The sequence below is a fragment of the Rutilus rutilus genome (genome assembly GCF_951802725.1).
Source record: "Rutilus rutilus genome assembly, chromosome: 13".
Taxonomy (NCBI): domain Eukaryota; kingdom Metazoa; phylum Chordata; class Actinopteri; order Cypriniformes; family Leuciscidae; genus Rutilus; species Rutilus rutilus.
Window position 1 is genome coordinate 9656082 of NC_140218.1, and position 13214 is coordinate 9669295.

Here is a 13214-nt window from a genome sequence, read left to right on the forward strand (position 1 = left end):
ACAGAGTGTGTCTACTTCCTGGACAATGTTAGGGAGACTGTTCCAGAATTTAGGTGCTAAATAGGAAAAGGATCTACCGCCAACAGTCGATTTTGATATTCTAGGTATTATCAACTGGCCAGAATTTTGAGATCGCAATACACGTGAAGGACTATAATGCGTTGAGAGCTCTCTCAAGTACTGGGGAGCTAAACCATTTAATACTTTGAAAGTAATCAGCATTATTTAAAAATGTATACAATGTTTAATAGGGAGCCAATGCAGTGTTGACAGAACTGGGCTAATATGGTCATACTTCCTGGTTCTAGTAAGAACTCGAGCTGCTGCGTTTTGGACCAGCTGTAGTTTGTAGTTGTATTATGCGTGCAGGGCAACCCATTAGAGCATTACAATAATCTAGCCTTGAGGTCATGAACTAACTTTTCCACATTTTTCATTGAAAGGATATGTCGTAATTTAGGTATATTTTTAAGATGAAAGAATGTGGTTTTACAGATGCTAGAATTGGTATCAAAGAGCACACCCAGGTTCCTAACCAACGACGAAGACTTGACAGAGCAGCCATCAAGTGTTAGACAGTATACTCTAAGTATAAGTATGTTAGACAGTATAAGTGTTAGACAGTTCTCCCTAATATTATCAATCTTGTAAGTAAAGAAGTTCATAAAAAAAAAGCTTATCAACTAAACAGTTTATTATAGGCTATTATATTTCTCTGCATATATATATTTTTTTAAGTAATTTAACTCGCCGTTTCACTATTAACCTAATAGAGAGATGCTGCACATAGGTAATTCACACATCCACGATCACTGCCTGTGAGATGAATGGGAGGGTTTTGCTTATTTGCTTATTTATTTACTCATTCATTATTATTTATCCAAAGTCTGTGGTGCCCGCATGCTGTATGCCTGAAGCATGTCATGTTTATACAAGAATATTTGTTTACACACTGATTGATTTAAACAACAATAATTGCATAACGTTAAAAGTATACATGAAGAGTGTAGCTTAAATTATTAAATAAATAAACAGGAAGTCATTACAGGGGGAATAGGGGAAATTACAGATTAATAGACACCACTAAAAAAAATATCACCAGAATTCGAGAAATATTGGGGTTGAATTGCTTGATATTGTTCCAAACAAAACCACCATTGTACATCTTTGAGCAACAACAGTGTTTTGATTTTGAATGAATCAGTGGTTTGGAACAGATCATTTGAATGAATCTATGATGACTTCTTCATTAAGGCTATTGGTGGTTTTAGTTTCATATTTCAGTATCAATTAATTTCTCACGGTCACAATATCTATAGTTGGTAGCCTATTGAGTTTCCTCCTTCTGTGTGTGTCTTCAGAACATGGGCAGAGAAAGGTCTTGGTATAATAAATAATGTATTAAAGAGAACAGAACAATCATTTTCACAACTCCAAGAACAATTTAAGATTCCTTCTAAAGATAGATATTTTAACCTCAAATTAGACATTTTATCATTAACCCATAAAGAAAAATCGCAAGAATCAAATAAATTGAATACTTTATTAATGTCTCTGAAAATGTTATAAAAGAAATAGACAAGATTGGTTGATGTGCTTTTTGGCAGAAGTACCCAAAGACATGTATAATGAAGTTTAGATAATGTCATGGATAGCTAAGAAAACGAACTGCGCATTGAATAAGGAAAAAACAACCATATTGCACTCTAAATAGATATCTCATGTAGGTTCAGATATCTCAAGGTTCATGTAGTAGCGGTTTTATTTAAAACCTGAAATGGTTCTTTGTGTTTGGGTTTAGGGTTCTTTATTCCCACCTTTTTGTTTTTTTAAATCTGTAACTGCCAAAGCCTCATTATTCATTTACTGGAGCACAACCATCAACTGCACAGACTGTCAACAGGTAAATGATTTCTTTCTTAAAATGTCTATACATTTCACTTTCAAATTGCAACTGGTTTCCTAATGATGTCATTTTCTCTTTTTAGTTGATCAGATCCAGCTCTGTTCAGTTGAGGATACTTCTCTACGTTTCTCTACTCAGTAACAAATATTTTAAATTGAATCCATATTCTTAGATATTTTTTTTAAACATTAAAAAAATGAATAATTATTATATTTTAACATAGCCTAATTACTTTTACATAAACAAATGGAAGAGACACATTGTAACTCTAAACTCAAATGTCTATTTCAGATGCTGTTATCTGGCAGAATCTCATCATCTGCAGAGAGAAACTGACACTCAATTACACCAAAATATATACAATGATGGACTTAAATGCATCATATAGGATTGTGAAGATATTTCACTGTTTCTTTTTTTTTTATTTTTTTTATTGAATTGCAAGATGACAGATATATTTACAAATAATGTCAAGAGGGATTGATAGACACATCACAATTATAAAGCTATACCGGCTTGAGCCATAGTGAAAAAGGCATCATTTGTCAGCAGTTTTTTTTTTTAAATGTATGGAATTAAGCCTATTAGTATATAGTTTTGATTAACAGAAATTAGATAAAATACCACAAAATAACTATATAATGATAGCCTATATATCGTTATCGTGAAATAAGAATTTGTTCATATCACCCACCCCTATGTGAATTGCCTCTAGCAAAATGGCAGTTTTCCAACTCTTTTGAGATAGAGGAAAGGCTGCACAAACCCTGACATGATCCCAATGCATGAGGCCCCAGACCAGGACAAAAGAAACGTCTTTAAATCCATAATGTAATAAAACACAAGAGAGATAATCATCGGACCATACATAAGCACTGCAGACGCCAGCACGATCCGAATGATGCGAAAAGCCTTGTGTTTGTCTTGATTCCCTCCATCTTTCCTCTTGAAGTCGTCACTAGGTCCAGGATGCTTAAGAGCCTTCAGGACCATCAAGCAGCTGAACGCTTTGATACTGAAAAAAACAAGGAGCTCTGGCAAGACTAAGCTATGAAGTTCAATGATGTTCACTGAAACTATTGAGCTTGAGCTAATGATCAGAATCCATCCAATGACAGATATGGCAATCCTGTACTTCATGGGTTTGAGCTTCAGGAAGGTCACAGGATGGAGAACCCCTATGTAACGCTCCACACAGATGCAACTCTGAAACAGAGGACGGCCGACCAACAACACCAGTGTAGGAAGGTATACGCCAAACTTACAATCAGCACAATTAAAGAAATACTGCTTTATGACAAAAACATAGGAAGAGCAGAAGAAAACCTCAACAAGTGCTGTATTAAAGACAAAGATTTCCGTGGACTGTCCTTGAATCATCTCCTTCACGCTCAGCCATAGTATGTAACAGTTTGCTGGAAGACCAAGAACCAGGTTGATGCTGAGAGAGACAGCGATAAAATAGGAGGCTGTAAAGAAGCACGAGCTGGAGTTCCCTGAGAACAACGATTGTATGCATGTTGAAGTGTTGGTTGCATCCCAAGTCACCATTTTTGTATTTTCTTTGTAATCTATAAGAAAGCAAAGGAAAAAGTGGAGAGATAAATTGAAAACAATATGTAAGCATTTAGAAAAAGTATAAATAATGTTTCCTCACAAGAAGCTCTTGATACGGTAGATGTTAGTTTGACTCCAGACGATTGAAGGTGGGACTGAGTGTGGTTTGTTTTAAATGCTGAAGAACTGGATTACAGTGACTTATTGGAAAGTTTGAGACTTTTTTTTGAGCAGGTTTGCATTGATGCAATATTCAAATAATTTTTTTCTAACATGAGAAATGCACATCAGACATGCAAACGAGAGGCAATTTATTCCAACCACACATCTATTTGTAAAGTGGAATATTTTTTTCTGTGTTCACAGTAATTATAATAAATCAACAGTATAGTTGCGACAGTGCAAAATATTCAGAAGCAATTTGTGCACTAAAAGTGGCATTTGGGAAGTTCAAGTCATGTTTCTGAAAATTCAAAAGTGCCAGTGTCAAAATTATGTCTGGCCCTAAACATGGCCTCTGCACACCGGCCCAAGTTAAAAAAGCTAGATACCATTAACAGAATAAGATATCACAAGTGTAAGTAAAAACAGCTCATTTATTCATAGATGACTAGATTCTCGTATGTCTCAATGTTGTGAAGTTTATCACTGGTAAAATCTATCAGTATTTTTCTTTGTCCTGGCAGCTTTGGTGTGAACTCCACTTTGGCGGTTGCAAACTCTTTAGCACCAACTGTTCCAACCCTGCGGGAAAAAATAACAACTGTTACAATAATGCGTTTATTTTATTTTATATTTTGTATTAAAAACAGTGACAAATATCTTGAGAGTCTCGCACATCGTGAAAAACGGCTGTAGTCAGAAAACAGTGTGACTATTTAAGATGTTTAGGGTTTTAATGAGCAACTCAAATTCATTTATATCTTTAATATATTAAACATCAAAAATAAGTCAACTGAAAATTAAAAACCTACAACAGGACTAAATGTAGCGATGATGCCGTTTATTTTTTTATTAGGATGGGTCTATGTGATTGCTATGATGTTCTAAATGGTTGCTAGATGGACGGATAGATAGATATACAGATAGATATAGATGTAGGACAATTTAATTTCAACATTCCTGGTTGGTCATGCATAGTTTCATAACTGTAACTATTTACAATACAATTTCAAAGTAACTTTCCCAACACTGTGTTCCTTATATTTATATGTTGTACTAATGCATTACCACTGAAGAAATGCTGCATTTGTCTCCCAAACTGGTCAAGTGATGAGTTAAAATGATACCAGGTATGTCTGCTGGCAGAGCGAGGGAATGTAGTTTCACACCCCAGTCCTAAGTGATCAGATGACTTACTCATGAGTGATGGGTTTCCCGTCAGTCAGGTTGGCACCATGTATAGTGAACACACAGTTCTCCAGAGGCTCCGGCAGTGGATTCTGCAGCGCTAAATCTGCCACCAGGATCTGGCCCACTTTCGGCACGCCCAGAATCTACGGGAGAACCAATCACACCTTATTAAATCTGTGAGTCATGCATACGTTATTCAGATTAAATATGTACTGGCTGTCTCAATTCAGCGAGCAACTTGAGACTCTCCTGATTCAGTCCAGCTCTAATTAGGCCAAATCATTTAAATGAGCATAATCTAATTAGCCCCTGAATGTTTGTGAAGTCCAAAATGTGAACCAAAAGTCATTTCACACTGTGCTTTTTCATAAAAGATTGAGGGTTTTTGCTTTAACCACTGAGACATTAACATTATTTTGTAGTTGTTTAATTAACTTAATAGAAAAAGTTGTTAGATGGACATTTCAATTCAGATTTGGGGATGTTTGATCCACTATGCAAGTCCATAAATCTAATAAAAATAAAAAAAGATTTTGAAAGTGGGATTAAAACAGGCAGTAGGTCTGTGTCATGTTTGGTGGATCTTGCTTGAGTTGAATACTGTACAGCATTTTGGTGTTTATTTGGGATTTTGATAATTGATAATTGAAAAAAAAAAGAAGAAAACCTTCTGCCCAATAATATGCTAATTTTGTAAACCCCACATACTGTAAATGTAAATTGTTAAGATCGGTATAATGAAACCAAAAGATTAGATTTACATTGACAATTATTTCAGGGCTGTCCAGCATGATGGTCTTCTTTGCTCTGTAGAAATCCCGTGTCTCTGCGTCGATGAGTAAAGCCATCAGTTTGATCATCCTGTCATGAGTAATGGCTTTACTGTACTCCGCGTACTCCAGTCGAAGAGTTACCTTGCCCCCTGAAACATAAAACAAGGTGAGACGCGATTACCTTTTTGAATACATATGAATACACAAAGTACAAGTTACAACTTAATGAACCAGTCTTACCCTCAGTAGAAGCTAAATTCATCTCTGTAAACTCGCCCAGTCCACAGGTTTCTCCAAGTTTGCCGTTGTAGGACACCGCCTGGGCGTAAAACATGACCCGACAGCACTTTGTGACCATAGTGTTGTTTTTGAGCTCTGCGTAAACGTCAAAGTCAGAGCCGATCTGCATATCTGGGGTCACTCTGATCTTGATGTGTAAACCTGGTTCCTCTCCGGCCTGTGCCAGTCTGTTGTGATGATTCGCTTTCTCAAAAACCTTTCTCTCCTCTTCAGAACCTGAACAGAATACAGTCTTTATCATGACGAGGGCAAGGAAAATTTGTTAACGTCACAATTTATTGGTACCAGACAATGCTCAGACTTACTGCTCAGCAAATTCAGTTTGTATGCTGGTGTCTCTACCAGGCTTTTAACCTAGCCTCACCAAAGCCGATTTTTCCCTGGAACCCTTTCCCCCTCAAACCTGTTGCTGTCTGTGTTTCGATCGCGGTCTAAAGTACTGTGAAAATTATGCAAATTAGTCCCGTGATTGTGCGCGACTTCCCAGTTCCAGCTGGATTTCGTTCTCTGTATATAAGCTTAATAAAGCCTAAACCTCGTCGTCGGTCCACCAGCTGTCCTATTTTTTTAAACTCCATTGTTGATTCGAATAGCAAACAACTCACTGCAAACACCGCAACAGACCTTTAAAAATAGTGGTTGAAATAAAATGCTGTGTGAACTCAACCAATCAGCATGTTCAGTGCCCAAGTCCCACCCCCGAAAGTACTACCTCGCGAGCAGGGACTTTCTGAGGGAAATTTTTTTACCCGGAACTTCATTTAGATCCTGGTCCCTGTGGTTGAAACACACCGAGTACCACCCCAAAGTCTCTAGTTCCTGGGGAAAGTTCCTGCGGTGGAAACGTGGCTCAAGTCTACCATTCCTAACACACCAGCTAGACCAGTGCCAAACTACAACCAACTAACATACAGTAGCTTGGACCAGCATTGAAACTCAATTGAAGCTGTTATTTACTTTATTAGAATTCAATTCACAAGCTTTTGATTAGATTCTATTCAGTTCTGTTTCAATTAGACTCTGATCAGTAGTTACAATGCCTGTTTTGTTTGCATACTTCTGAGCTACTGCTGTAAAGGTTTAATAACATTTTTTAAATAAGAAAAGGATTCGTCAGACTGATTCAAATGCAATCAAAAGATGTTTTTTTGGGGGATTTATTTTTTTGCATTCAGCCCTGTTTTTTCCCCCCAGCAGAACAGATGCACCCATTCTAACCAAGTGGCTTTTTCAATGGTACAATGCTGATAGTTTATGGATTCCCTTTTGGAAATTGAACCTGTTGAATCCTGTTGCTTACCAATCTAAATCCTTAACAATGAATGAATGAAGAACCCAGAATGTCTCCCTACCCTCTGGATACTTGTAGTTGTGTGTAATGTCCTCTCTCTCATCTCTGCCCACTGCTTTAGTGCTGATGGATTTCCCAACCTCCGAAGTAGATCCTCCTATCTTAAAGACTCTTCCATCTCTCAGTTTGATGTACTCCACCACGTCTGCGTTTACCTCAGCGTACAAGAACGGGGTGTCGTATTGGAAAGTGAGCTCGCCCTCTTTGATTGCTCTGACGGAGGACGGACCACAACAGGGGACGCCTGACAGAAAGAGGACAAAAGAATTGAAGTCCTTCTTCATTGAGACTGCTTTTTCTCTTCTATCAGTCATTGATTATTGGCTCACCATCACTCATATGCTGGGGTGTTGGGTCGCTCGCTTGCCAACCTTCATACCCGAGTGCCAGGTCTGAACGTGTCATCCAGTTCTCCACCCAAACGTGGAAGTTCCTGAGCAAGGACAAGGTACCTTTTTCAGATTTGTTTACACTCTTTAAAATAAAGGTCCCAAAATGGGGTTTTCACAGTGATACCATAAAATAAAAAGTTTTGGTTCTTAAAAGAACATTTTAATATTCTAAAGAACCATTTTCTACTACCTTTTGTGCAATGGAAAGTTTCCATTAATGTTAAAGGTTCTATATGAAACCATACTAATAAAGAACCTTTATTTTTTTAAGAGTGATACTCAAGTTTAATATCTAAAGAACCTTTTGTGGAATGCTATGGATGTTAAATGGAACAATAGATGGCAATAAAGAACCTTTATTTTTTAAGAATGTACCACTTAACTTTATCTGGATTCATTTTGACTTCACTATACATACCATATGGAGTCGTCAGAAATGTTCTCGTCAAATTCGTTGTAGAAACGCTCCATTATTAGGTCACCATTGCTGTCATGTGCTGATCCAAAGTTAGTGACGACTCTGCATGGGATTCCCAGAGCTCTGGACACTGGGACACAAATAAAGCATAAAACGAGGATCAGAATCTGTCATAACTGAGATTTTTAATAATTGTTGGTACCTAACAGGTAGGAACAGTTTGAATAATTGGGACAGGCATAGGCCTTTAAAAAGTACACATGATTACTGAAAAGTGGAGGTTATGAACCAGGATTATTAAAAACATTTGAATGGTGCAAACATAACACTTATGAATCTAGAAATGCCCCCAACCATAATTATAATTATTCCTTGTGTTACATATTCAGTACTACACATACAAATTAAATGAACACAAACCTCCGCCATCTACTGTTGAAAAATACAGTACAATGATGCATCTGCTTGCTATTTGGTTAAATGATTGTTAATAGACTTGTGATAATTTTTGCAGAAGTTAATGAAGCACCTGTGCAGGCAACAGCTGCGAACACCCAGCACTGTCCGTAACGCACCGCTTCGCAGCCGTTGTTACTCCACTGCCGGAGGATGGAGCAACTGTCCTTCCAGACGGTGGGCTTTACCCCATCCTCATAGTCACCTGACCAGTTACCCACCAGAACTCCTTTATCTCCTCGACTGTTGATCTGAACAATACAAGACACCTTTAACATTTTCTTCAATGCTTGCAAGAATAAAATTATTATACACTACTAGACTAGATTATGTTGTTTAAGTCTTAAAGGAAGCAGAATTTGAATGTTTTGCTTAATGGAAATTTAGATTAGAATCTAAACGTCAAGTTTTAGATTGTAACTGAATAGCGGTTAAGCTGGTGATAATCAAGCAGAACACCTTTATAGTTATTATAGTAACGTCAGTAATGTTTGAGGGCCGAAACTAACCATGGCACTGAGGACTCGAGTCACGTACACAGGGTTCCTTCTCTCAGAACAATCCAGAGCTGCATCACTAATGTATTTTGGACTTTCATTCAAAACCTGCAGACAGATGTCCAGTATGCCAGACTCGAACTGTAGAAACAGAAGCCAAACATGTCAGTGAACTGTAAATGCTTTGTGCACTAATACCATCTCAGTGCTTTATTGGCTGCTTCTGCCACTAAAAATGATTGTATTAAAGGAAGTTGTCATAGAGATATTGAGAAAAGCAGAACCTGTCCAAAAAACCACGGTAGGGCTGTGATACGCTTGGGTATCCCACGGTAGATCAGCCCGTCCTGAGAGAGGACGTATTCCTCCCTCTCTGCTTCACTCGCCAGATACACTGAGTCCTCTGAAACGGCCAACACAGATTGAGAATATTAATCTGAACTTGTTTATTGTCAGATTTTATCCAAAGTGACTTACAACTAATGTAAAAGTGTCTTGACATTTGCGATTTGACTCAAAAAAAATAATAATTTGGATTTGCCTAATTTAAGGAACACTGTAAAAAATTTGTAACACTCCCCAATCAAAAATTTCAATTGACCGATAACATCTAAATTTTTCAATTGGCCCAAGTGAAAATCTGTACATTTAATTTTAGAATTTACAGAATTTCACCTGGGCCAATTGAAAAATTTAGATGTTATCGGTCAATTGAAATTTTTGATTGGGCAGTGTTACAAATTTTTGAAAATATAATTGAAAGATAATTGAAAATATCAATTAATTATTTACATCAAGTACGTTTTTTTTTTTTTTTTTTTACAAAATAAGAATGGAGATTTTTTAAATTATATATATGTATTCGCTTTAATACACGTATCAAAATAAAAGCAGTCAAATGTCAAAAGTTATTTACCTTATAATCTGTAAAACAGTAGAAAAAAGAGGAAATCAGGATTTGCCATAAAATAATGTCTTCATGATCATTCATAAATGTGAAAATGGGCTGAGAATTGAACAAATAGCTGTAATCCGGCTCACAGGAAGAAAGGAATCATGTCTTTATAGCAGTTTTCTGACCTCTTCACCTCATTTTCATTGTGTGCCCCTGCTTAATTACTGTATGTGCTCATCAGTATTGATCACTCATTATAAAACAGCTTACTTTTGCACCAGGGGTTAAAGAGCAGGACAAAATCTCCCAGGCCAACTCCTTCTCCCTGATCCAGGATCAGCTTATAGACTCCAACAGGGGCGTTTGGGTGTGAGCACACGGTCAGAGAGACTGTGCTGTCGGACGCTGTCTCTGCAGTGGCACTCCAGCATGATCTGGAGAAGAATTTACCGAGGCTGAATTTGGCTTTGGTTTGTGCTTCCACTGAAGGTATCGGACCTGAAATCAAACAGAAAGACATGAATGGATAAACACAAGAACTCTTTAAATGTGACATGCATGTTTTGAAGCCTTACATCATGTTTCTAATTATATACTAGCGTATGATCTGATGACTGTGTGTGCAGCATAACTGCCATGCCTTTCAGCACTGTAAATCCTCTAAATACAGGAGTAAACTTCACTGTCATGGGACGCCCTGTAATAAAACCAGCCCTGATTTATTGTAAAGTGTTTTAAAGTCATTAGCATAAAAAGTGAACATGCGCTTTCCTGTTTTAATTGTAAATGATTTATAAGTGCGTGTTATTGTATGGGCGGAACAATAAATTTTTTTGATATCATTCAAATCCGATGTCTCCAAGCTAGCCCTCACAGGTGGATGCCTATTGTGATGATCTATCTAGGAGTGATTTTCTTTTCTTTTCTTTTTTTTTGACAGCATTTTAATTGTGTTTGGTCACCAAGTAATTGTTGCTAGTAGTTGTTAGACTATGAATGGATCAAAGTTTGCTCTTAGATGTCTTTTTTTTTTTTCATTGATAGCCTTTCAAAAATATGTGAATTTTGAATTATGTGAGCGTCATTTAAAATAAAATATATATATTTATATGTGTATATGTGGGTATATATACATGTATGTGTACGTATGTTATATTGTGTGTGTGTGTGTGTGTGTGTGTGTTTATATATTTAATTACAGCATCTGCCAATTAAATTCTGACCCTTGTTAACTGCAGTTTCCAGGCTTCACTTTCACTTGAGCTTCACTTTCTGCACTGCCATTGTTTGCTGCTGCACTCAAATTTAAAGTCTGCTCAACTTTGTTGCATTGGCAGTGGTTGGTTTCACTCATATCACCAACTCATGATGTTAGGTTGCTTTGGTGCCTAATGGTTCAGGTATGTATGTTTGTTGTAAAGTCTGAATAGGATGGAAGTGATCGAGGAACCTGTTTTGGCGATGAAATTGATATCGGCCCCATTCTGAAAGTGAGTTCCCGGTGTCAGGTGTAGAGTAATGGTGAACGGCTGTCCTCTCCTCACGATCAGTCTCTCCACACCGTTCAGAAGCGTGTGGTGATCCGTGTTGTTCTCCTCACACGCCAGATCAATGCGTTCAATCTCCACGACTGTGAAGGGAAGAAATAGAAAATATGCAGTCATTGAATCTTTAAAAAATGCCTTTGTGCATTGTGCAAATATGAATAATATTCATTTGCACTTGTCATTTTCAGTGACGAAGCACATGCACAACATGCTGCCATTTAAGCATTTCTATTTTTAGCACATGACCCATAGATTCTTGACTAACATTTGAGGAATCAGAATAAATGGGTTTGCATGTTTTGCAATGGACAGGAACGTCATGCACAGCTAGAAACTGATGCAAAAGCATCGTGATGCTTTAGCACTCTGACCCATGAAGATATGTAGGTATTTTAAACAGATAAACACCTCAGTCATGAGTGAAATCACAAGGTCACTAATACTGACTGTTGTAGAAGAAAAGTGTTGAGGATTAAGTATTTCAACCTGAGACAAACGTTTTTTAAGGTATTGCAATGCAATTATCTGTTTGATTGAAGTGAAGTGAATAAATCTTCAGGTAATAGCTGTGAATGATCTTTACATCACAACCACATGCACATTGACCATGCTTTCGCAGTTCCCGTAAAGACACCGTGGCAAATTATTTCTCATGCATTTTCCCAATAAGTATCCAAATTTACCACAAAAACGTGCTATTTGCTCCAAATGCTACCATGAAGTTGATCCTACCTTTGTCCATGGTCCCAGCGGTAATGCTTGGCCTGCGTGCGGCGTGTGACTCCGTGTTGGGTGACTTCAGCTGGTGTTGGGGTCACTGGAGAGATATTTCGGGCGTTGTGTCCTAATGTTACGGTGGTGTCAGAAGACGTAGACATTGAACCCCGGCTCTTATTTATGACAGTTCCTGTCTTCTACAAAATACTGATGCCATTAAATCACATTACAGCATGTCATGTTACATGAGTCTATTTCTGACGAACAGTCTCTGTGGGGTCATAGAAGCACATTAATTATGATCTATATATGTGCACCCCTAGACATGTCTGCTTACAACTGTAAAGCTGTAAATCAGAGAGTCACTTTCATTCATTTGAGGATGTAGTCTGTTTTAGCTCTGACAGAAGTTTCCCTCAAGGTGTTTCTTGCTATGTTGTGTCTGTTATAGTAGGTGTATTAAAGAGGACGTATTATGCCCTTTTACAAAGTCTTGTTGTTTTTGGGCTCTACTAGAACAGGTTTTCCTGCTTGAATGTTGATTATTTTCTCCATATTCTCCATTGTTGCAGCTCCTCTCTTCCCAGTCTGTCAGTAACGCTCTGTTTAGTTCCGGTCTTTATGAAGCCCCTCCTTCTGAAAAGCGCACACTGTGCTCTGATTGGTCGGCTGGACCGGTGTGTTGTGATTGGTCAAGCACTTCGGGCATGTTTGGGAAATGTCCCGCCCCTTACCATAACCGCCAGTTTAACACACTACTAACTAACTCAACCAGGCCCCGCCCCTTTATTCTTTATATTAATTATTTAAATGAGGAATATTGTGACGTGTTTGTTCAGGCAGTAAAAATCTGCATCAGATCTGCATTAGGTTGATTATAGTTCATATTATTTGTCTTACAATTATTTTCATTATGTAAGAGGCTGCTTGGATAAGTGGATGTTTACTAAAACTTTATTTAAATATATTAATTTATTCATTCACTAGATTGTGTTTAAAGCAAACCGTTTAGTGCTGGAAGTCACTGGAAATAACATTTTATGGCTTCTGTC

The 13214-nt window shown here is 37.5% G+C and overlaps 1 protein-coding gene across 2 annotated transcripts; it reads right to left on the reverse strand.

The window, feature by feature from the left end:
* Positions 1 to 3394: 3394 nt before the first annotated feature.
* Positions 3395 to 12251, reverse strand: tgm2a (transglutaminase 2, C polypeptide A). 2 transcript variants are annotated; one of them, XR_014629508.1, is made up of 14 exons: positions 12178 to 12251; positions 11349 to 11528; positions 10169 to 10396; positions 9288 to 9406; positions 9016 to 9144; positions 8580 to 8757; positions 8051 to 8180; positions 7570 to 7673; positions 7242 to 7484; positions 5830 to 6105; positions 5578 to 5738; positions 4823 to 4959; positions 3564 to 4207; positions 3425 to 3477 (listed from the first exon to the last, which is right to left on the reverse strand). XR_014629508.1 is itself a non-coding variant. In XM_084427125.1 (13 exons), the coding sequence occupies exons 1-13, from the start codon at positions 12185 to 12187 to the stop codon at positions 4060 to 4062; spliced, it is 2043 nt and encodes a 680-aa protein (XP_084283251.1). In that variant the 5' UTR covers positions 12188 to 12251; the 3' UTR covers positions 3395 to 4059. The 2 variants fall into 2 exon arrangements, 1 of the variants encoding a protein (XP_084283251.1); XM_084427125.1 differs by having other exon boundaries at positions 3395 to 4207.
* Between the last annotated feature and the right edge of the window lie 963 nt (positions 12252 to 13214).